This window comes from Schizosaccharomyces japonicus, assembly GCF_000149845.2.
Source record: "Schizosaccharomyces japonicus yFS275 unplaced genomic scaffold supercont5.3, whole genome shotgun sequence".
NCBI classification, from domain to species: domain Eukaryota; kingdom Fungi; phylum Ascomycota; class Schizosaccharomycetes; order Schizosaccharomycetales; family Schizosaccharomycetaceae; genus Schizosaccharomyces; species Schizosaccharomyces japonicus.
In genome coordinates this window covers 2,047,911-2,069,363 of record NW_011627862.1, presented here as the reverse complement: position 1 = coordinate 2,069,363, position 21,453 = coordinate 2,047,911, and the positions used below count along the sequence as shown (strand labels likewise).

Genomic DNA, 21,453 nt, shown 5'->3' with positions numbered 1-21,453 from the left:
AATTTAGGTTTCTGGACTCCTATGCTTTCGGAAGCAAGAATTCTTGTTCAAAGGCAATAATTGGTTAACAACCCGCATGAGGTTGTATTGCGTCTGCAAAATAAAACATATCAAGTGAATCTTGACGTCAATGAGGAAGTTTTGGTCAGTACAGCGTTCCACTTTCCTGTAATTAAGCTTTGTTTCTATAAATACGCGCAAATCAGGGTTTCGGACAAAGGAAAATAACCTTAACTCATTTCACTGCGAACATAAATAACAGGGCCTTCTCCCATTAGCGAGGGCTTGCGAATTAACTCATAGGAACAGTCGCGTAACCTCATGCTGTATTTGTATAGATTTTCGTGATTGCCATCATTCTATTCGATTGTTCAACAATGTAATTGTTGGTCTCCCTCGATCTATATTTCATTGGATTTTTTTGATTTCTTTTTGTGGTTGGTAATTTCGCTTAGTCATCGTCGCGTTGCCCACTCTAATTTTAACTGCCGTTGTATAATTTATCCAGTGTGATTTTCTGCTCACCGTCGAATTTGGGCATTGCTTTTGGAGGTGGTGTTGAGAAGGTTTTCTAGAGCAACGAAAACGATCAATACACGCATTAGAAGAAGAAAAGAAATTCATACCAAGAAATTTCTTTAAGAATTAACGTTCTTTTTATTCAACTTCTATTATTATAAAAATGTTTGGGTTCAGAAAAAAAAGGTATCGGGACAAGGAAACCGGAATCGTGTACGATGAAAACGGTAAACCATGTAAAACATGCAATATTTTCTCGGCTTTCCAAAACCAGGCCGCCGAAATGACATCTCCAACTTCGTCAAATGCAGCTAACGGATCGCATCAACAGAAACAATCCGCTGCAAGCACAAATGAAAACTCACAGCGTATTCAGCAACCTCCTGTTATAACCAACTCTTCAAAAATTGTTCCTCAGCTTCCTAACGTTGCAGAGCTGGGACGGGCAACTTGGACATTTTTGCATGCTATGGCAGCGACGTATCCTCATAATCCATCAGCAGCACAACAAGCCGAGATGTACAACTTTTTACACTCGTTCTCTCGGTTCTATCCATGCTGGTCATGTGCCGAAGACTTGCGACTTTGGATTGCCAAGGATGGAAACGAACCACGTGTCGGCAGTCGCAGGGAACTAACACATTGGGTATGTGAAGCTCATAACGATGTAAACGTTCGCATGGGGAAGCCCGCCGTTGATTGTAACATTTGGGCTGAAAAGGCTTCCAAGCTAGCTGACTAGGTCATTCGTTTGTCCGGTTCACGAAAAGCAGACCAAAAAAATAACAACAAGTGGTAAATCACAGCAGAAAAATTTATTCGTATGTACAGAAATTTTTAAGAAATCCATGAAATGCTCACCGTTACTTTAGCATAGGAGGGGTAAAAGTAACATAGCTGAGTAGGAAAGATCGCAAATTGCCGCCATATTAACCAGATAGTTCTTTTAGCGCTTGCAATAAATCCATAGCAGAGGGCAAATGATAGTCGGCCAACGTTGGCTTGTCCGTGTAACCAATTCTGATACAGAAAGTTGAAACGGAAGCAGGATTGGTGGCGGTAGCTTCGGTATCTTGTTTCTTGCTGTTCTGCTGACGATTCCGGTAACGATCACGAATAGCTTCAAACATGTTTTCATCCGACTTGTCGTCGCCTGCACAGAACACGAATTGAAGATCTTTAGGCGAGCAATTCAAAATACGTTGAATAACAGAACCTTTATTAAGCATGGAGGGATGAACCTCAAGTGAGTATTTGCTTGATACGACTTCAGTGTTCTGATTGTTGCTGAGAAAACCTTCCAAATTGGTTTGACACTCAAGGGCCTGAAACTTTCCATAGCTTGTGTTTGCGTTTGCAAAATTCCACAACAGTGAGGCCTTTTTTTCATCCAGTGAGGATCCCTGTGTCCGCTCCGTAAAGTATTGCAAAACATTGCGGACACTGTCCTTCCATGACAAATCCATATCACCTGTCAAATCTTGCCATTTAGAACTCTGGGGTGGACGTACATAACTTCCATGTTCAGCCAATAAACCCAGCTCAGAGATGTCACCCATCCATTCGTCAAGGAACTTCTTTGACCGTCCTGACAGTACCCAGACTATATTCCGGGGATTAGCTGCGAGACGCTTTAACGTTCGCAACAACTTGTCCGTTGGAATAGGTGTGCGCACATTCTTTGTGTTTGCGATAAGAGTACCATCGTAATCAAGTAGAAATAGCCGTTTGTTAGCTTTCCTGTAAAGCGGGAGAACCTGTGAGGTTTGAAGAGCAGGTGTAGTTATGTGAATATCCATGGCGACGATTTGGTTGCCAATAGTTTCTATAAGATTCGTTATCCATGCTGAGGAAGTGTTTGTGCTGACTTGTTGCCATAGTGAAGCGTATCTCTGTTCACGTTCCTGCTCAGACATGCTAAGGGCGCAGTGCATTTGCTTTGCGAAACCCGCATAGTCGTACGGATTGACGAGCAATGCCGAAGATAACACTTCAGACGTACCAGAAAACTCACTCAAAATGAGCGTGCCTTTGTTTTCTTTTTGACAAGCAACATACTCCAATGCCATTGTGTTCATGCTATCTCGGATAGAAGAGACACATGCAACATCTGCGGTGCTCAAAATGGCGGCATATTCGTCCTGTTTAATCAATTGGTGAAAGTGATGAACAGGAGAAAAGTAGAGTGAACCAAATTCACCATTTATAGTCGTTATCAGGTCCTCGACTTTTACGTTCATGTCGCCAACGTCGCCATTTTTAGGAATGCTTGTAATTTCAACAAGCACGACGCGATTTCTCCATTCAGGATAGCGACGGAGAAGTTCACGAAACGCACGAAGTTTGTGCAGTACGCCGCACACACGATCAAGTCGGTCACGACCAACGAGTAAACGAACTTCGTCGCCATATATGCCACGAAGCTGGGAAATTTTGGATTGAACGGATTCTGTCTGGCACAAAGCACGCATGCGACTAACATTGATACCGACAGGCATATGCACGATGGCGACGCGTGAACCTTCCGTAGTGTCGACACTCGTTGCCGTCGTCTCCAGACCAAGAACGTTTAGGCAAGTGCTGATAAAATGTCGAGCAGAGGATTCAGTCTGAAAAGCAATCACATTAGATGCTAACACTCCATTTAGAACATCACTTCTATGAGGCAACGAACGAAAGATCTCTGATGTACAGAAGGGAACGTGAAGAAAGAATCCGATGTGGGCATTAGGAAGTTTAGTGCGGACGAGTTTCGGAACGAGAAATAAGTAAAAGTCGTTGATGAGGACAAGATCACCCTCCTTGTAGAGTGAAACAATCTTGTCTGCATACAGCTGGGATATCTTTCTGTAAGCTCTCCACCACTTGTGCTCATCTGGTCCGTTCACCATGGGCAAACGATAATGCAGGACTTCCCATAATATATTATCAGCGTAAGCCATCCAGCGGTTGTCGGACAAGCTCGAACACGACGGTGCCGTGGGCCAAACCGGTTCCAACGATGCATTTGTATTGCGCTCTTGGTAATAATTTTGAAGATTGTGAAAATAGTTAGCCTGATCTGTCTCGTTTAAAACATCAGCTGCAGGATCAAGGGGCTTTGGCGTAGATAAATCGCTGTAGATGGGTACATCGTCGAGTAACGATGCATTTGACTGTTCGACACGAATAGCACCGGGCATAGCGACAAGTATCGTTTGTACAGTTTCCGAGTGACAGAGGTCTTCAATAGCAGAATACAAAGCAGTCATACTACTGCGTTTTTCCAAGCTCCAACCTCGAGACTCCGCACTAAACGTAGCTTTGCACTCGAAATTCCGTGTCGCGACAATTACCCGTTTATACATGGTTGTTGACAAAAAGACACAAAACAAGCAAATCTTCTAAAGAAACAACAGTACCAGTCACAAGTCTTACAAGGACCTATTATACAGTAGCTAATGGAAATGTTGACCTCTTGCAACAGCAAATCTCAACTGCAAGAGTTTTTGAAACGGATGCTCAGACCGTCTACCGGGTATACTACAAACTTTGTGACGATTCCTTCTCTTTCACAGAGACTGATCCCGAGGACCCTGGGTCCTTGTCTTCAGGTAGTAAATCAGATACTTCAGAGCACAACTGTTTAAAAGGCCGAGGCCCCTTTGTTAGTCAAAATTTTAAGACTAGAAACCGCAAAATAGGACGAACCTGCTCAATTGCACGACTGGCACGAAGTAAATGTGTGTAATGATTATAAACCAAAGACTTATGATCACCAGAAAGCTGACGAATTGCTAGCAGGTTGTTGTTAGTACAATCGCTTTGTACGTGTTTGTTGCTTATAATGCGTTACAGCGCAATGCATTAACCAGAACACCGATAACGAGAAACTGTGTTATGTAAAATACCGATAATTAAGAACGCGTTATTTTGTATAACGTGTTTTCAACTTCAGTAAATCCCATCATTAATCGCAAATAGTGCACTCTCCAGTGGATTTCACTAAATCATTCTGGTACGTACCTGAAGACAGAGAGCGTTCCGTATCGAAAAGCTCTTTAGGACTGGCAGTCTCGGCAATTTTTTTCACGTAAGCTTCAGCATCGAATTCTGTGTTGCTAAATTCGGTAAATTGGCTCAGATCGGTTTCGGCGGTATCAGCACTTGAATCCTCTGGATGAGAAGACGAGGATCGCGAAGATTCGTCCTGTCTTTCTTCCAATGGCGGGAGACGATAAAAGTCCCGTAACGCTTTTCGTCTCGCGTTCGACATACTCGGGCGGGGACTAGACAGGAAGAGAATCGCTGTCTCAGTTTAATGGAGCGAACAACCTCTACCGTACTACATGAGGTGCATCGGTTTACCGAGGTATTACGCACCTTAACGTACTTTTACGAGCTTTAACGTATTTTAAAGTAGTGAAGTGCTCTTCGCAAAAGTTTTTAATAGTACACTACGCTGCCTTATGCTTCCTTACGTATCACAAATTCTCACTATTCTTCGAGTAAGCAAAACTTTTGGCTTCGGAGACATTTGCACAAAACTGTAACGGCTATACAGACCTCGTCCCTTGGTTTTGTTCTTCCGTTTCTTCTGCTATTTCTATCGGAATTTTTCCTCTTTAATTTTTTGATTGTTTAATGACGAAACGAAGTTTGGAAAATGTTAGTGATAATGACTCGAATGACTTGCATCCTCTGGCTTCTTCAGATGAATCTCTCATTGTTCGTAAGCAAAATGCTTTAAAAAAATTCCACCATCCATACATTCCGTACAGCATCCAATTGGATTTTATGAAAACGCTGTTTGACGTTATCGAGAATGGTAATATAGGTATCTTTGAGTCGCCAACCGGTACAGGAAAGAGTCTGAGTTTGTTGTGTGGAGCATTGACTTGGCTAGATGAACGTGGAAGCATGGGTCTGTGTTCACAAGGAGAGACAGAATTGCAAACAGGGACTACTGCTGTTAGTGATAAGAAGCATGGAGACACTCATGCTGATGACGATGGCTTGCCGGACTGGGTCATTTCCCAAGGTGCCGGCTTACAAAAAGAAACAGTGGAACAAGCTCATGCAGAACTTGAAACTCGTTTAGAGGCTATTCGGAAGGAACGTTGTATGAAACAATCGCTTTCTCGAAGGAAGCGTTTCCGCAGAGGACCAGGTCCTACGGAGAATTCTGTAAAAGACTCAGGGTTAGAACGATCATCAGCATCGTTGGAGGAAGACCTTTTAGTGCAAGATGACACTTTTGCTGATGGAAACATGTTTACCGAAGATGTTAGCCGTTTACTTCGTTTGCTGCAACCTTCAGACGGTACGCTTCCTCAAGTGCAAAAGGTATGCAAGTTCATCAGCCAACTTGATGCTAACCATAGATTTACTTTGCATCCCGAACACATTCACAGCTTCAGCAATTCCTTGATGAGGTGCGGAAACTAGATATGACTACGTTTACGACACCTGTTCGTGCAATCTCTTTGGCTTCACGAAAAAATTTATGTATCAACGAAAATGTGAAACGGCTCGGCTCCGCAGCATTGATAAATGAAAAGTGCATTGAAATTCAAGGTATATTTATGGCGCTCCGCTCGTTATTCTTCCTCATAGCATACTAACAGTTCAGGCAATTGTCCATTTCTACAGGCAACAACTCCCATTGACGACTTTCGCGATGCCGTGCTGGCGGAAGTGATGGACATGGAAGACATGATTACATTGGGTGAACAGACACAGACATGCCCGTATTACGGCATTCGCGAAGCCATTGCTCCAGCACATATCGTGGCTGTCCCTTATGCCATGTTATTGCAGCAGTCTACACGCGATTCGCTTGGCATTTCTTTGCGTGATAACGTTTGCATCCTGGATGAAGCACACAATGTTATTGATAGTATATGTTCCATTCTTTCGGCCTCCGTAAGTCAAACAGAAGTGTTGCTATGTCAAAAGCAGCTGCAATGCTATCTGCAACGTTTCGCCAAGCGTTTGTCTGGTCCTAATCGCATGCACATTCAGCAGCTGTTGCGTATTGTGGATGAACTGCTTCATGTTTTCGAAAGACTTGCGGGACAGGAAGCATGTACAATTGACCCAGCAACGTTATTCATTGCTCATGGTACTGACCAAATAAACCTGCATCGCCTAACACAATATATCTCTGCGTCCAAAATTGCTCGTAAAGCAAATACGTTTCATGTGAAAAATACTTTGGAAGCTGAGGATGCCGATCATAGTAGGCATGCAGTTCCAACAGGTACACCAGTAATAATGAAGCTTGCAACATTTTTAACTGCCATTGCCAACCCTTCTCCCGAAGGCAGGTTGTTTTACCGGATGGAGTCGGTGGAAGAAACTGTACAAGGTCATAATTCTAAAGCTGTGTTGGAGTATGCGCTGCTCGACCCGTCGCATGAAATTGCTGCTTTGGCTGAGCAAGCGCGCTCTGTAATACTGGCAGGAGGTACAATGTCTCCGATGGATGAAATTGCACAGCTTCTATTTCCTTCATTTTTAGACCGAGTAAAGCAGTTTTCATGCGGTCACATTGTTCCCGAATCAAACATATGTACTGTGGTATTGTCAAAAGGCACTGGCGGGACACCGTTTCGTTTCACATACAAAAATCGCGGCGATGTGAATGCACTTCAAGATTTAGGTCGCACTATGTTGAACCTTACTGCAGTAATCCCCGACGGAGTTGTCGTGTTCTTTTGCAGCTTTCGACATTTGTCAGAGGCAATTAGCTGCTGGAAAAAGTCTGATCTGTGGTTGCGCTTATGCAAACGCAAGCCTATATTCTATGAAGATAAAGAGCGCGAGGCTTTAGCGGGCGACGGAAGTAAAAAAAGCGTTTTTGAAGACTACTGTGCATCTGTCACTGCTGGGAAAGGTGGCCTTCTTCTAAGTGTCATTAATGGACGACTCTCCGAAGGCATAAACTTTTCCGATCGACTAGGGCGATGTGTAGCTGTTGTCGGCATGCCATTTCCCAATGCTCAGGATGTTCGTTGGCAAGCAAAGATGTCTTTTGTGAAAGAGAAAATGTCTTCTAAAACCGAGAAGGGCATCGACCTGGATTATGAGTTTGCCGAGAACACATGCATGCGAGCGGCTAACCAAAGTATCGGCAGAGCCATTCGACATAAGGACGACTACGCCTGTATTTTACTGCTTGATGAAAGGTACAACAAACCTTCCACGCAAGCCAAACTGCCCAAATGGCTTGCAAACAATATCACTCATGCACAATCCTTTGGAGTCGCGATGAGGCAGATTGCCCAATTCTTCCGAGGCAAGAAGACAAATTAGCCTTATGTCGCTGGTCGACAAGGCACAAAAACCGTTTCGAGACCTCCTCCCATCACTCCCCTCAAACCGGTTTACCTTAACAAAGTACCACACCTAACCCTCATACATCACTCTCCGTACCCAAATCAATTAGTTCATTCACTTTTTTCCAAAACTTTCGCAACAAACGAGCGGCCCAAATCTTCCTTGACCAAAACTCTCGGATAGGAGCGGACATTATGGTCCGATGAAACGCATGCCATTAAGGAAAAAGACCGAAACAGTCCTAAAGGCAGAGCGTGCGTACGCAGTACAGCTTGCACACAGAAACCGTCGTCCCCTGAGACCACACGCAGAAGAAAGCACATTAATTCAATGAAAGCCTCTGAACATGCGAGAAAGCAACATGCTCTATGAATAACAGGGTGGTGTTTGTGCAAAGATAGAAGAAGCATGTCCTGCAGCTTGCGTCCATGCGCAATCTAGCCGAACAAGAAATCTCTATTGTTGCTTACATATACAGAAACAAGAATTCCAGCATGCAAAAAAAACCCGATTGCACTTTTGTTTTAAATGGCATCGACGTCGAACTCGAAGTCAAGATCCTCATCGCCTTCAACGCCAAAAGTGTCGGTTTCGTTGATCTTGGCGGTCTCGGGAAGCTCACCTTGGTTCTTGAGAGTACGAGCCTCGTCTGCGGTGTACTTGAGAATAACATCACCCTTCTCGTCTTGATACTCACGCAGAGACAGAAGAATAATATCACCTTGGTTAATCCAAACCTTTTTTCTCAGTTTACCGCGGATGTGACCTAAACGCTTGACACCATCGAAACAGGCAGCCTCAACACGACCGTTACCAAGCATCTTGGTAACTTGGGCATAGATTTGACCCTCCTCAGCGTAAGTCAATTCACGCTTCTCATTCTCGTTCTCGTTCTTTCCACGACGACGATTTTTACCACCTTTTCCCTTGTTCTTTGGCATGTTGGTTTTGGGCAGGTTCAAGAGTACTGAGATATTAAATTTATCGCCTAGCTACTTCTTCATCTTTATACATCAGAGTTTAGAAAACATAGTATTTATGAATGTATACACTGTGCTTGTGTATGAATATTTGGTATTTATGACTGTAATGTTGCTTGAGAGCTTATGGTCATGACGCGTCGCTCGCCCGTCCATACTCAGCCAGAGCCAAATGCCACCGAAATTGTACCATCCTCAACCAACCCATGCTGTTCCAATGATGAATATGCAGGTAAATGAGCATTTTGTTAACAATCAGCCGGTTGGAGGGGCGAAAGCTGGATTTCCTCCAACGATGGGCCAGAGCTTTTTCAGCAATTCAGCAGCTGCTCAAATGGGCCTTCAAATGGGTCGAACGGCCGTTACCACTGGTCAGGAGTATGTGGAAAAGAATTTTGGCAGATGGTTCTCGTTCTCTAGTTTGCATTACTACTTTGACGTTTCGAATTCGTACGTCGTAAAAAAGCTCATGCTCATTCTCTTCCCCTGGAGACGCAGATCATGGGCCAGAGTGCTGAGACGCTCCGAGGTTAGTGGAAGCTCTGAAGGTTACTGTCCACCGAGCGAGGATGTGAACGCCCCAGACATGTACATTCCTTTGATGGCATTTACTACTCACATTCTCCTTACATGTGCCCTAAATGGTATTCGGGGTAATTTTCATCCAGAGCTGTTTGGAATTCGGGCTAGCAAGTCGTTTGGTATCGTTCTTTTCGAGTTTCTCGCTACTCGGCTGGGTTGTTATTTGCTAAATATTTCGAGTCAAAGCCAGGTACTAGATATGGTTGCTTACAATGGCTACAAGTTTGTTGGCCTCATTCTCACAACGTTTGCACGGCTAGCTGGGTCAACTTGGCTGACGGTAAGCGTATTTGTATACACATACTTGTCGACCGCTTTCTTCCTCCTGCGTTCTCTCAAATATGCTGTTCTCCCTGAGTCTACAATGGCTATCAATGCCACCATTACCTCTCATCAACGTACTCGGCGCATATATTTTTTGTTCTCTATAGCTGCTTTACAAGTTGTGTATATGTTCTTCTTGCTGTAATTGCAGCAATCCCAACATGCAAGAAAAGAAAGAATCATGAAAACTCACTGTGGCAGTTGGTTAAAGGACCGGTGACGCCAACTGTTTTGCTGTACAATTTTTCTCTGAAAAGGGTTCCCGATATGCTTTCAATAAGGACATTTATTGAGAAGCTCACCAGTCTCCTTGCTATATATACTACACGGATTCACTGTAAAGGAACTCAGATCACTTCCCCTTCCACCCTACTGCACTGACGACAAGAGCAACAACATAAGGACGACACGTTTGGGATGATTAACGATCGAGAGAACCCGATTGATGGGTGCATGCAATTCGTAATATTAAAAATTACTCTACTTACATGGTCAAGGACATGATAGCGTTGACAACATCGCTGTCGTTCTCCTTCAAAGCCTTCACGGCATTGGCACGAGAGACGTTAGCTTGAGCCATGACCAAGTCAATGTCCTTGGGGTCGACACCAGTCTCGTCAACAGCCTCCTCAGGCTCGTCGGCCTTCTCCTCGGCAGCGGGAGCCTCAGCAGTCTCCTCAGCCTTGGACTCCTCAGTCTCATCGCCGTCCTTAGCAGCGTTTTGGGCAGCAGCAAAGGCGCGGGCTTGAGCGTTCATGTCCTCAACGGTAACTTGGCCAAGAACAATGTAAGCATTGTTGCTGCTCTTGTAAACGATGGGGTCGTTGACAACAAGCAAGATCTAAACCATTGTTAGTACGACGTTCCTTCTTCCTAGGCTACTATTCGTCAACTTACGTTCTTGGGACGACGCATGACAACACGAGTGATGCCCTCGACGCGCTTGAGGTTAAGCTTGGAGATAAGCTTTTGGGCCTTCTCGGCGCGAACAACGGTAGTGGTACCGGCGGGGAGCTCAGAAACTTGTGCGGATTCAGCAGACATGTTGACCAGGTGTTGTTTTTTGGGGAAGGTTGAGGCCTCTGTGTCGCGTTTGTTTCGCCTTTTACACTGTGACTGTTTTTCTCAGCTATGACATAGCACTCTGCAAAGCAGTAAGGAATGAAATGAGCAATTGTGTCAGAACTAAGCGTTGTAGAGCGCTGCTTCTTCCTACGTAGTGTTCTTTGGCGTTTTTCTTATTTGTGCTCTTCTTTTTGCTTTGTTGTTTGATGATTTCAGAAAAACTGTTTTTCTATCTGAACCCGGATTTGATGGTGTGTGATGGATGAAAACTTTTGATGTAAAAGCAAAACAGCAAAACGTACACCTGCAGGTTTGTACTTACTTGTTCTTCACATTCTTTCTGTGCCCCTCTATACTATTCAGTCATAGCTCAAGTGTGAGCTAAACTTATTCTGGGAAGTTTAGGGCAAAAAAACTTATTCTGTACCTGCTACTTTGATTTCTTTTTAAAACCCGGTATTGAATTCCGTCTTTAAGCACAGAAAGAAAAAGTCTGTCAAAAAATGTCCCTTCCTGGCTTAATGCCCAATGGGCTTAATCAACCTCAGCCGAATGCTGCTTCTTTGACAGACGAAGAAAAGGCTGCGATTCAACAAGCAAAAATTGTCAGAGTCATCGGTCGGATGACGGAAAGCTGTGTCTTTAAGAGTGCCATGTCGGGTGTAATGGGTTTTGGTCTAGGTGGCATATTTGGATTATTCATGTCGTCTTTGGATATTCAGTCTACATCACATGAAATTTACCAGAAAGCATTCAAGGAGCAGATCCGTATTCAATTCAAGGACATGACTCGGAGATCCATTTCAACGGGTAAAAATTTTGGTCTCGTTGGTCTGGTCTACTCGGGAGCTGAGTGTTGTTTTGAATCTTATCGAGCTAAAACGGACATGTACAATGCCATTGGAGCGGGTTTTGTCACAGGTGGCGCACTTGCCATGCGTGCTGGTCCAAAAGCTGCATTCACAGGAGGTCTTGGTTTTGCTGCTTTCTCTTTTGTTATTGAAAAATATATGCATTGGGGCGAGTAAAGGCACAAGCGCTTCTAAGCGCCTGTTTAAGTGTTTTCATGTACTTTTGGAATGATCTTCATTGGGTAATTAATCTTTTTTTTTTTTTTTTCTTTTTTTGAAATTCAAGGTTTGGATTAGTCTGTAATAGAGTAATTGTTATTAAGGCAATAATGTATGGACAAAAGCAACATTGTTTTTGTTTTATTTGTGTATCCAGATGCGAACGAAGTATACATAGTTCGTTTACGTGAATCTGGCTCTACAATATTATGAAAACTCGAACTAATTCTTAAGTTGCTTGAAAGCAATGTGATTTAGCTTAATTATACAAACATTACTTAAATATCGCCAGTCAAATTCACAGGAGTTGTAATATATAGTTTTCATGTTTTTTTCTGCACAGTCTCCACGTACCTTTTAACGAGCGACTCTTAAAATACAAAAGAAGAAAGATAGCACTGGGGTTGATTCCAGAAATATGCTATTCCTAGAGTGACGATTTTATAGGACTGCTTTTGTTCGACCATTAAGTTAGTAACTCGGATTTGGATATGCCGCTGTTTTGACTCGAACTATTCGACTTCCTAAAAAAAAAAAGAGAATTGAAAGTCTCTCGGAGTCATCATAATTTCTTTCATTTTTCTCTTATTATCATCAGTTTCCCTTTAGATTATTGTTTAAACATCCGTTTTCTTTCAGGTCCAATATCTGAAGTACTCAGTCATTTCGTTACAACACTAGCTGAAAGCTCGCATCACGAGTGGTAAGGATCCCTCACTTGCTCATTATAATTATGTTTCGGTGTCTCGGAGTTAGCGCGTTCTCAAAATTAGCAAAAAGGTCGTTCTTTTCATTACGAGCACTGCAACCTTTAAAATCAAGTACTCGGACAAGAATTAAACAAATCCGTTCGTTGTTGAATCATGCTCCGCCTCAGCGTGTTTTTCAACCAAATGAACCAAGACGTGATTCAACAGAGGTTTCCTTAAATGCGCCAATTAATCAACCTTTGCATTCAAGTCATAAGAAAAATCGATTACTTGTTAACTGTACGCAGTTTGACAGCAAAGGAAATGTGAGCGTTGTGTCTGCTGATTTTAAAAAAATGGATTTGTGCCGTCAGCATAGTCTTCTTCCTCGTGATCTCAGAAAATTAGATACAGGTGTCTCTTCCATTGTACCAGTAATATTGGTACGTTCAAGCTGTATCCTTATAAACCTGTTACACGTACGAGCAATTATTAAAGCCGACACGGTTTTGCTTTTTGATGTGTATGGAAGTACAAGCACACAAATGCATTCGCGCTTTATTTATGAGCTCGAGGGTCGGTTGAGAAAAAGTTCTAGTGATTTTGGGTCTTTACCATATGAAATGAGAGCTTTGGAAGCTATTCTTGTGAGTGTCGTCGCAACCTTAGACACCGAAATGATGACTTTACAAACACTTGTTTCGAATCTGCTCTCGGATTTTGAGTTAGACATCAGGCATGATCGTCTTCGAGCTCTTTTACGATATTCCAAACGCTTGTCTGAATTTAAAAAACGCGCGACGATGATTCGCAACACATTGGATGAGACTTTGGAACAGGATGAAGACTTAGCGGGAATGTATCTGACTGAAAAATTAAAAAACGGGAAATCAAGGCCCATGCACAAGCATGAAGAGGTTGAGCTACTGTTGGAAACTTACTATAAGCAAGTGGAGGAAATTGTTCAACGAGCTGATAGTTTGAGCAGCAGTATAAAACATACCGAGGAGGTGTGTAACATCGTCCTGGATGCGAATCGAAATGCGTTAATGATCTACGATCTAAAGTTGTCCGTGCTCACCATGAGTACAGGTTTGGCAGCTGTCTTCGCAGGTTTATTCGGTATGAATCTCGTAAATGGTTATGAAGAATCTCCCTGCGCTTTTGTGATTTCTTCTGTTGCGATTTGCAGTATGGCTATTTTTACGGGCATTTTCGGTGTTCACAGGATTCGCAAACTAAACAAAGTGCAAATGCAGTTTTATCGAAAACCACTGTCTCGTGAAGAGTGTAACTTTCCGTATAATAACGACTCCTTGAGGTGATCTGTTTAGGATGCTTACCAAAAAAAAAAAAAAGACGTGCCGATAAACATCTTCATGTTTACTCAATTGTATACTCCCAATTGCTCTTTCTTTTCATTTACAAATTTGTCTATAAGGTTTGTTGGTATTTATAGTTTCGGGTTTCTTTAATTTCTCTCCCTTTTATGATTGTTTCGTTTTTTATTTTCGTTTAAATTCCTCTTTTTTTTTGGATTCGCGCTTGTTATGTTGGATTATTAGTTTCTACTCATTACTTATTGCTAGTACTAATTGATGTACCTTTCCGTGCAGTATTTTTTTTCCCCATCAAATTTAATGACCAAGGTCTTTTTTTAATAAATTAATAAATATGATAGCCATTTTGTTCATTCTGTATTCTGTTATACAGAGGAGCTTAAATGTTCAGAATATCACATTTTTCTGTTTTATATGCTTTTCTACGTCATGTCAACCTCTGCACCCAAACCGCTCAAGTTAAAATAAACAAAACAATTTTCAAACAAAATAGGAATTTCACACAGTCTTACTCAATCTATCTAGTTTACAGACATGGGAGCAACGAATTCAAGGCCAGAATTTGTGCTTCGTATTCCTACTGAATTTTCTGAACAATTTATAAACCATATTCAAAACACAACGGAAACCGATACAACCCGAAATCTGGATGTTGAAGCTTATGTTCAAAAACGCGTAAAACAAGAACTTATTACTCTGCAGGAACGGCAGGCCAAAGTTCTGCATGAGATGCAAAGGGTCGAACAGGAAAAGGGTGAAAAAATGCAACAAAAAATACCAGATTTCAAGGATTCGCCAACACTAAACTCGGAGATTGATAAAATGCGAGACAATTTGCAAAAAGAATTACAATCGAAACCAATACTTGATGAAGAACATGCGAAAAAGTTGTCAGAAATCCGCAGTCAACTGCTCTTGTGTTTAAACGAGAACACCGAGAAAAGCTTATTGTGTAGACCAATTGTGAAGGATCTTACAAACTTGGTGTCTCAGATACAAATTAATTCACTTAATCCCCAAGTATGTCATGAGTGTCACCATTAGGCAGAGAGAGTTTCCGTTTCGGTTGTTTTCTGAACATCGACGGTCTCTTCAGTTTTCTTCTCTGGTTCATCCTTTTTAGCATCTGTGTTGTCCTCTACTGATTTGCTTGCTGTACTTTTCTCTTGTGCGTTTCCTTCGGTGTCCGCAATCTGGTACAGCTCATTCAAGTTAAACCGCTTGAGCTCTCTATACTTTTGTACAACACTCATTCCAATAATGTTCTACATGATTCCCATTAGCATGATTACTTGACTTGTTGTAAAAACATACCTTTACCACTTGCACCAAAATTAAGGTATCATAATTTTTTAGGTCAACGTGATGGCCGGGACCAACAGCTTTTGCAACGGAACGAATAACATCAACTTTTGGGAGCGTATTGTGGTTCCGATAATCAGCTTGAATGGCAAATTTCTGCTTCCGTTAGTTTTATACTGTCAACAACGCTCACGATAATCAAACCTTTCCGGCATTCTCTTCGCCCGAAAAATGCGGTGCGAGAATTGTTTCAGCTAACGACTCTAAGTCCTCAAAAGTAGCGCCAGTCGTTTTCGTAATAGGAGTTAAACGCTGGGTGAACCGTGTCATTTTCTTATGCTTTCCTTGCTCACAAATACTTTCGACCAGCTTAACTGGATCAATGGGGGCCCTGGTTTTCACGAAGAACACTTAGACAGGTTAGCGGATGTGAGTAATTTCATACTCTTACCACATTGAATATCTAGCATGATAGGAGTAAGTAGTTCTTTTTTTTCAGTAGGTTTTTTCTTCATGTCATCAAGTTCGCGGGCAATTGCCTTCTCCAAATCTTCTTCTACTTCATTCTGATCTTCTCCGTCCTGAGAATTGGAAGCGGCGGCTTCGAATGCATTTGGCCACAAGGTATTTACAGTCTATAACGATTAGTATTTGGAAATCCATTAGTGAAAGACATAAACGGGCTTACCTGCTCTAAAACATCCATAATTTCATTAATGCATGCTCTTTCCTTTCCACGCGGAGCTGTCACCAAGATGCCGGTTTCATTTCTCTCAATGCCATGACGCTGATATTTGAACTATTTAATTGTAAGCAAATTACAGACAAAAGAACTCAAATGAACTTTGTGTATTCATTGCTTACGCGTTTGTTGAGTTTTCTTCCGTCTGAGCTGTCTTTGGTACGTTTTTGCATGTCGATACTGTAAAATGCACAGAGAATGAGGACCTGCCGTGTTAAAAAAAATTACTTGAATTAAACTATTAAATTATAGCCTATTTACAAAGCAACAGGTAATAAAAGTTTTTCAATATAACTGCTCTCACACATGTATTGGTGAATGCAAAATAAAGCCAATACAAAATTGTTGAACGTGAATCATAAATCTCATAAAGCTATCATTAACCGTAAAATAACACTGCAACACTAGGGGAAAAATACAAAACTTCTTCAAAAATATAGTTGCATTGCATCTGAAGGATTCGTCTCTATTGGACAGTAGGGGCATTTACACTTGCGATGACTATTTTGAGTCAAGTGTAACATACTGTTCTTTGATATGGCATGACCACAAGCAAGCAACATAGGTGGATTGTCAGCCGTAGATTGCTGTTTACTAACGGGACAAATGAATAAGCTGTGATAGCGGTACTTTTCTGGAAGGTCGATGTCCATAGGCATCGTTAAACCATCGTTCAAAGGCTGAAAGTTTTTCGACGATATTTTAGAAAACTTAATGTATGCTGTCAATGCGAAAGTGCCAACGTCGAGTACAGTTTGTAGCGGTGACTCCACTGGGAGACCATTTATCTTACAGTATTCAGAAGTAAATGTATCTTTTAATCTGTCCCAATCCAGTTCGCCTATATACTCCTGAAGTGATGACATGTCGTCAGATACGTTGGGACTTTTTGGAACGAGCAGAAAAGACATAAATAGGCTTTGTAACTCTAATAGTATAAGTGTTAGTACATATTTTTAGACGTTTAATTGTGTCTTACCTGACAAGTCTGCTCCCTGTAAGTTGGTCAGATTTTTACGACAGTACTGCATGCATCGAACAGGATCCCTTGTTTCCATGAGGATATGAAGACACTCAAACTTGTGTAATAAAAGTGTCAAATTGCTTCCCCTTTCCATAAGGATATCATGGTTATCTTTGGCCCACTCAATAGCAGGTTTCAGATCAAATAGACTAAAGCGTTCCATAATAAGGTTTAAAAGTTTACAAGCCTCGGAGTATTCCGCAGACTGATAATCATCCCAGTCGTTAAAATTTACACCTTTGACCGCTTTGGCCAATTCCATATCTCCAATCCGAACGTAATGATCAGCAAGAAGCATAGGTAAATAAACATGGACACCATTCGTTTCAATTACCTTGTCCAAAGCATTAGGGCATTTCTGTAATTGTTAATACAAGCATGAAAAAATCCGGTTTAGCAAAAACTTCTAAAACGCGAGCATCTGTACCTTCTCAAACTCCTTAGAGAGCTTATTCAGTTTTGAGTTGTATTTCTTCTCAATCTGCTCCATAGATGTTTGTAGCTCTGTTACTTTTTCAGTACATGATTGAAGCAGTGTTCGAGAATTGCTGGGATCTATTAAGAACACAATTAGTAATGAAATAGATTTGTCTTATGCCTTTTTCGAACCATTATTTAAACAGGTACGTGTACCCTGAATGAGTGTTTCCAATTTATCAAGAACATCCAAACATTTACCAGAAATTGTTTGTTCTTCATTTAGATAGAAGCTCATTGTGAAAAACGAGCTCTAATAAGTAACGATACAATAAGACGACAAGTTTTTGTACTTAAACCTCAGTGAACGAAGATTTTACTCCGTTGAGAAGGAAGTTGAGGTAATTGGAGAGGCAAACGAACAGCGTGTGGTTTGTTTCCGATATGAGGAAAATATGGGTAAAATGAGCTATTAGGAGCAGCAAAAGATGAATGGACAATGTGAGTGTATGTTGGAAGATGAAATAACTAGCTACACTCTCCATAACGGAATTACCAAGCGTTGACAAAAATGGGCATTATTTCATAAAGAAGTCGTGGATATATCTACTTACAGTGTTTGTTCAAATTCGTTGAAATAGTATTAGAAGATCATGGGCATACCCTTAATAAACAGTTACATTATTTGTATTGCATTGTGCTTGATATTCATAATTCTATTATTTTGCAAGCCAACTGTTACTTTTTCAGTCAAATGAACAAAACGTATTAATTAGTTAACAGCAACGTTGTCCCCCATATATACTTTAATAAGTGACACGATACAGAATGATAGAACCGCGATTCAGAACCAATTGCTGATAATAATTAAAAATGTTCTAATTATACAAATGAACAGTTTTGACTTTAGACTTTGCATTGAGAAGTTCGCAAATGCACAAATCTAGTACTGTGTCATGGAGCCATCGAGCATATGCCATGAACTCCATGTACTTTTGAAGTCTTGGCAACCAAGCAGCCAAACCAACGGCAAACTTCTGTCTGATTGAACAAAAGAGAAACATTGATCAGAGTGTTTCTCTCTAAACAGTTCCATTAATTGCGAATACTGGAACTTCTGCTTTATTGGAATCTTGTGATTCGTTAATAGGCAACTACAATTAGTAAGATACGATCAATTAAATAATAATATAAATGCTTATTAGTTCAGTTGCTAAAAAGCCGTTGAACAATTAGCTCATTACTTTTCCTAATTTCGCATTATGCAATTCAAGGTTTATTTAAGTGGCCTTGTTAACAGGGTTGTGTGAGCGGTTTCATCACCAATTACGAACTAATCTCTTAAACCAAAGTTATTAATGTCAAATCCCACCAAATTTCAACGAGAGTCACTATGTCCGAGCGGTTAAGGAGTTAGACTTGAATTCGTTCAGGTATCTAATGGGCTATGCCCGCGCAGGTTCAAGTCCTGCTGGTGACGAAGCTCTTTTGTTGCGCAGCTTTTTCGTCTTTTTTAAAAGCGAAACACAACAGCGTTTATTTTGTCTAGTTTTAGTGAAATGATCTAAACCCTCGCTTAAGACACAATCGGGAAAGTTGGTGAATTGAGCAGCAGAAAATAATACTGTATTAAACTAACTATTACATTTACTCATGAAGCTAACCAGAATTCAGTTAGTATTTTACTTTTCATTTTATGGATTTTTTAAGATTTGGGTTTTCGCGATTCCAATATAAGGTTTCGGCCATGCGATTAAGCGAGAAATAGAATCCAATTGTTTATAGTTATTACAGTCACCAATACATTTTAAAGCCTAAAAACTATTACAAATACCATTTCAAGTTAGTACTGACCGTTCGCCAAAATTTTGTTCAGCAATTTAACCTTTTTTTTTAGATTTCTGTTGGTAGTGTTTTAAGGTTTGTATCTAGCGAACCTAATGTACGATATTTCTATTTTGATTAAACATGAAAAATGGGACCTCGGATGTCCTAGGTTTTGAACTAAACTAGCGGCCTAAACATGTTCCTTGCATTCATTTCTTTTTTCTCAACGAGTTGAGATATCACAACGTTAAAATTTAGAGAACTTGTAATATAAGATAGTTCATAGCGTAATTGCTACAATAGGCAGTCAATACCACGGAACTTGTCATTACTGCTTGCTATTGTTTGATAAAACTAGTGTGTCTGTTTAAGAAAGACTAAAATACTTTACTCGTAGTCATTTAGTTGGAAACCTAATTTAGCGAGACACGACAATTCCCTAAGCGACGAAAGAAAAAGCAAAGAAACTGAAAGCAGCAACAAAAACGAGAATAATGCAGCGAGCGAGGTTCGAACTCGCGCGTTTATCAACAGCAGAGTTTCCATCGACCGTTCAGTCAACTTAAATCTGCCCCCTTAGACCACTCGGGCATCGCTGCTTCGGATGCTCAGTGTGGTTCAGGCGACATTCTACAATTGAATGCTGTGTGTCAGTAAGCCTCTGTCTTCGATACTGAGAGCTGTAATACCAACCAAAGTGACATCCCCAAACTGTGTGAAGACATTTAAGTAAGATTCAAGCCTCACTACCTACTAGTATTGACAAATCGTGTAAATCCAGATTTCGCTTGGTGCATACAGTTAGTTATTCTTGTAATTCTAAGTGATTACGGTCATTGACGATAAGGATGAGATTATACAAACACATTTGTGTCACAGCAAATTAATTACATAACGTTCACTTGAAGCTGAAAAGTAGCAAATAACAAAGTACTGGTCGGACAGTCATCATTGATTTTTTTTTATAATAATGTTGTTTGATAGTAATTGAGCTAGGTTTCTTTTCAGCTACGAATGTACTAGTTCTAATGTCATTGAGCCCTCACACTCTGGGATTTGTGTACTGCCTTTGCAAGTTTAAACTACAGGCAAGTTTTTGAACCTTCACACTTAACTTCCCGTAGAGTGTATACTTAACGTGAAGCTATATCATTAGTATTTAGTCTAGTTTTAGAAGATTGATTTCAACAACCAGTCTCTGGTAATTGACATGCAATAATCGTTGCACATTGGCTTTACTAGATTATGTTATGCAAAACTTGGAAGAAAAAGAGACGTCATGAGATACTATAAGAAGCAAGGCAAGAATTAACATATGCAAATGACGTATAAATTTGATTGTAAAGGCGAAAATGTAACATCGCAACCATTTCAGAACTCATTTCGTACATTCATAAAAAAGACGAGAAGAACGAGAAGAAAGTACCATATCATTTAGCTAAAGGAGGAATATACGAGTCATTTGTAAGAGTAGTCAATTAGTCATGAGTCCACTGTTATTGACTTGTGTTTTATTACACTAGTATTTCGTTTTGGTACATTGATCGTTTATAATTATGCTCTATTCGAGACGGAAGAAAAGAAGAAACTTTTCCCCAATAATCCGAATCAATTTATTTCTCGCTTGGATCATAAAGATTGAAGCAAACAAAAAGGAAACGAGCCGAAATTGTCGGCAATAATGATGTTCAACTACTAATATTATGAGATAAACCTTGAAACCGTTAGATTCTAAAGAACATTCGTTTAAACTTTACACACACTACTCCTTCTCCTGTGGAAACTTGGGTTCCAGCAAACGATTCTGCAACAAAGTCGGTAAATGGGAGGTAATGGAACAATAGCTGATGTCTTGGGCATCAACACAGAACCTCTTTCCACTATGGAAATTTAGGTGAGAGTGACGACTAATTTCCTCAAACAAATAATTGAGATATAGAATAACTTCTTAGCACCGCGACCAAGCAAAGTTCAAAAAGGCTAGTAGCAACTAAAGATCGTCCACACTGTGCAGCTGCACAGTTAGACACTCTCAAAGGTAATAGTCTATTGACACACAGCATTCAATTGTAGAATGTCGCCTGAACCACACTGAGCATCCGAAGCAGCGATGCCCGAGTGGTCTAAGGGGGCAGATTTAAGTTGACTGAACGGTCGATGGAAACTCTGCTGTTGATAAACGCGCGAGTTCGAACCTCGCTCGCTGCATTATTCTCGTTTTTGTTGCTGCGTTCAGTTTCTTTTCTTTTTTC

The 21,453-nt window shown here is 40.9% G+C and overlaps 12 protein-coding genes and 3 non-coding genes across 15 annotated transcripts; 8 read left to right on the top strand and 7 right to left on the bottom strand.

The window, feature by feature from the left end:
- The first annotated feature begins 220 nt into the window (after window positions 1–220).
- On the top strand, window positions 221–2,373 carry SJAG_01647 (sulfhydryl oxidase). Its single transcript, XM_002172861.2, has one exon. It carries the CDS (start codon window positions 683–685, stop codon window positions 1,259–1,261), a length of 579 nt encoding a protein of 192 aa, XP_002172897.1. The 5' UTR covers window positions 221–682; the 3' UTR covers window positions 1,262–2,373.
- Window positions 1,449–3,866, bottom strand: SJAG_01646 (trehalose-phosphate synthase Tps2; the record flags this gene model as incomplete). Its single annotated transcript, XM_002172860.1, has 1 exon — window positions 1,449–3,866. One exon carries the CDS (start codon window positions 3,864–3,866, stop codon window positions 1,449–1,451), a length of 2,418 nt encoding a protein of 805 aa, XP_002172896.1.
- A 175-nt stretch (window positions 3,867–4,041) lies between these two features.
- On the bottom strand, window positions 4,042–4,774 carry SJAG_01645 (GARP complex subunit Vps51; the record flags this gene model as incomplete). Its single annotated transcript, XM_002172859.1, has 3 exons — window positions 4,042–4,161; window positions 4,210–4,295; window positions 4,525–4,774. The coding sequence occupies 3 exons, from the start codon at window positions 4,772–4,774 to the stop codon at window positions 4,042–4,044; spliced, it is 456 nt and encodes a 151-aa protein (XP_002172895.1).
- SJAG_01644 (ATP-dependent DNA helicase Chl1) lies at window positions 4,485–8,902 on the top strand. The gene is made up of 3 exons (XM_002172858.2): window positions 4,485–5,844; window positions 5,883–6,075; window positions 6,131–8,902. Exons 1-3 carry the CDS (start codon window positions 5,143–5,145, stop codon window positions 7,813–7,815), a joined length of 2,580 nt encoding a protein of 859 aa, XP_002172894.2. The 5' UTR covers window positions 4,485–5,142; the 3' UTR covers window positions 7,816–8,902.
- On the bottom strand, window positions 7,843–8,793 carry SJAG_01643 (translation initiation factor eIF1A). The gene has a single exon (XM_002172857.2). It carries the CDS (start codon window positions 8,778–8,780, stop codon window positions 8,364–8,366), a length of 417 nt encoding a protein of 138 aa, XP_002172893.1. The 5' UTR covers window positions 8,781–8,793; the 3' UTR covers window positions 7,843–8,363.
- Window positions 8,903–8,956: 54 nt separating the features above from the next.
- On the top strand, window positions 8,957–10,181 carry SJAG_01642 (COPII-coated vesicle component Hrf1). Its single transcript, XM_002172856.2, has one exon. The coding sequence runs from the start codon at window positions 8,992–8,994 to the stop codon at window positions 9,868–9,870; it is 879 nt and encodes a 292-aa protein (XP_002172892.1). The 5' UTR covers window positions 8,957–8,991; the 3' UTR covers window positions 9,871–10,181.
- Window positions 10,072–10,769, bottom strand: SJAG_01641 (nascent polypeptide-associated complex alpha subunit Egd2; the record flags this gene model as incomplete). Its single annotated transcript, XM_002172855.2, has 2 exons — window positions 10,072–10,566; window positions 10,623–10,769. 2 exons carry the CDS (start codon window positions 10,767–10,769, stop codon window positions 10,210–10,212), a joined length of 504 nt encoding a protein of 167 aa, XP_002172891.1. The 3' UTR covers window positions 10,072–10,209.
- Window positions 10,115–12,162, top strand: SJAG_01640 (TIM22 inner membrane protein import complex subunit Tim22). The gene has a single exon (XM_002172854.2). The coding sequence runs from the start codon at window positions 11,294–11,296 to the stop codon at window positions 11,816–11,818; it is 525 nt and encodes a 174-aa protein (XP_002172890.1). The 5' UTR covers window positions 10,115–11,293; the 3' UTR covers window positions 11,819–12,162.
- On the top strand, window positions 12,129–14,305 carry SJAG_01639 (magnesium ion transporter Mrs2). The gene has a single exon (XM_002172853.2). It carries the CDS (start codon window positions 12,594–12,596, stop codon window positions 13,872–13,874), a length of 1,281 nt encoding a protein of 426 aa, XP_002172889.1. The 5' UTR covers window positions 12,129–12,593; the 3' UTR covers window positions 13,875–14,305.
- A 118-nt stretch (window positions 14,306–14,423) lies between these two features.
- On the top strand, window positions 14,424–14,933 carry SJAG_05241 (DUF1690 family protein; the record flags this gene model as incomplete). The annotated part of the gene is made up of 1 exon (XM_002172852.1): window positions 14,424–14,933. The coding sequence occupies one exon, from the start codon at window positions 14,424–14,426 to the stop codon at window positions 14,931–14,933; it is 510 nt and encodes a 169-aa protein (XP_002172888.1).
- On the bottom strand, window positions 14,930–16,106 carry SJAG_01638 (tRNA acetyltransferase; the record flags this gene model as incomplete). The annotated part of the gene is made up of 6 exons (XM_002172851.2): window positions 14,930–15,154; window positions 15,204–15,347; window positions 15,396–15,601; window positions 15,643–15,826; window positions 15,880–15,990; window positions 16,056–16,106. The coding sequence occupies 6 exons, from the start codon at window positions 16,104–16,106 to the stop codon at window positions 14,930–14,932; spliced, it is 921 nt and encodes a 306-aa protein (XP_002172887.2).
- A 169-nt stretch (window positions 16,107–16,275) lies between these two features.
- Window positions 16,276–17,860, bottom strand: SJAG_01637 (ubiquitin-protein ligase E3). Its single transcript, XM_002172850.2, has 4 exons — window positions 17,567–17,860; window positions 17,385–17,512; window positions 16,913–17,315; window positions 16,276–16,861 (listed from the first exon to the last, which is right to left on the bottom strand). The coding sequence occupies exons 1-4, from the start codon at window positions 17,670–17,672 to the stop codon at window positions 16,362–16,364; spliced, it is 1,137 nt and encodes a 378-aa protein (XP_002172886.1). The 5' UTR covers window positions 17,673–17,860; the 3' UTR covers window positions 16,276–16,361.
- A 901-nt stretch (window positions 17,861–18,761) lies between these two features.
- On the top strand, window positions 18,762–18,854 carry SJAG_16308. The gene has a single exon. It is a non-coding gene; the product is annotated as a tRNA-Ser (tRNA).
- An 842-nt stretch (window positions 18,855–19,696) lies between these two features.
- SJAG_16307 lies at window positions 19,697–19,800 on the bottom strand. The gene has a single exon. It is a non-coding gene; the product is annotated as a tRNA-Leu (tRNA).
- A 1,505-nt stretch (window positions 19,801–21,305) lies between these two features.
- On the top strand, window positions 21,306–21,409 carry SJAG_16306. The gene has a single exon. It is a non-coding gene; the product is annotated as a tRNA-Leu (tRNA).
- Window positions 21,410–21,453: the final 44 nt, after the last annotated feature.

What these genes read in the sequence shown, in the direction of transcription:
- SJAG_01639 (XM_002172853.2), top strand. Translation starts at nt 12,594, where the DNA reads ATGTTTCGGTGTCTCGGAGTTAGCGCGTTCTCAAAATTAGCAAAAAGG.
- SJAG_01647 (XM_002172861.2), top strand. Translation starts at nt 683, where the DNA reads ATGTTTGGGTTCAGAAAAAAAAGGTATCGGGACAAGGAAACCGGAATC.
- SJAG_01637 (XM_002172850.2), bottom strand. Translation starts at nt 17,672, where the DNA reads ATGAGCTTCTATCTAAATGAAGAACAAACAATTTCTGGTAAATGTTTG. An exon ending in TCTCTAAGGAGTTTGAGAAG is followed by an intron (nt 17,316 to 17,384) that starts GTACAGATGCTC and finishes TAACAATTACAG; the next exon opens with AAATGCCCTAATGCTTTGGA. An exon ending in ACAGGGAGCAGACTTGTCAG is followed by an intron (nt 16,862 to 16,912) that starts GTAAGACACAAT and finishes TTATACTATTAG; the next exon opens with AGTTACAAAGCCTATTTATG.
- SJAG_01643 (XM_002172857.2), bottom strand. Translation starts at nt 8,780, where the DNA reads ATGCCAAAGAACAAGGGAAAAGGTGGTAAAAATCGTCGTCGTGGAAAG.
- SJAG_01642 (XM_002172856.2), top strand. Translation starts at nt 8,992, where the DNA reads ATGCCACCGAAATTGTACCATCCTCAACCAACCCATGCTGTTCCAATG.
- SJAG_01640 (XM_002172854.2), top strand. Translation starts at nt 11,294, where the DNA reads ATGTCCCTTCCTGGCTTAATGCCCAATGGGCTTAATCAACCTCAGCCG.
- SJAG_01644 (XM_002172858.2), top strand. Translation starts at nt 5,143, where the DNA reads ATGACGAAACGAAGTTTGGAAAATGTTAGTGATAATGACTCGAATGAC. An exon ending in CGCTTCCTCAAGTGCAAAAG is followed by an intron (nt 5,845 to 5,882) that starts GTATGCAAGTTC and finishes TGCTAACCATAG; the next exon opens with ATTTACTTTGCATCCCGAAC. An exon ending in AAAGTGCATTGAAATTCAAG is followed by an intron (nt 6,076 to 6,130) that starts GTATATTTATGG and finishes CTAACAGTTCAG; the next exon opens with GCAATTGTCCATTTCTACAG.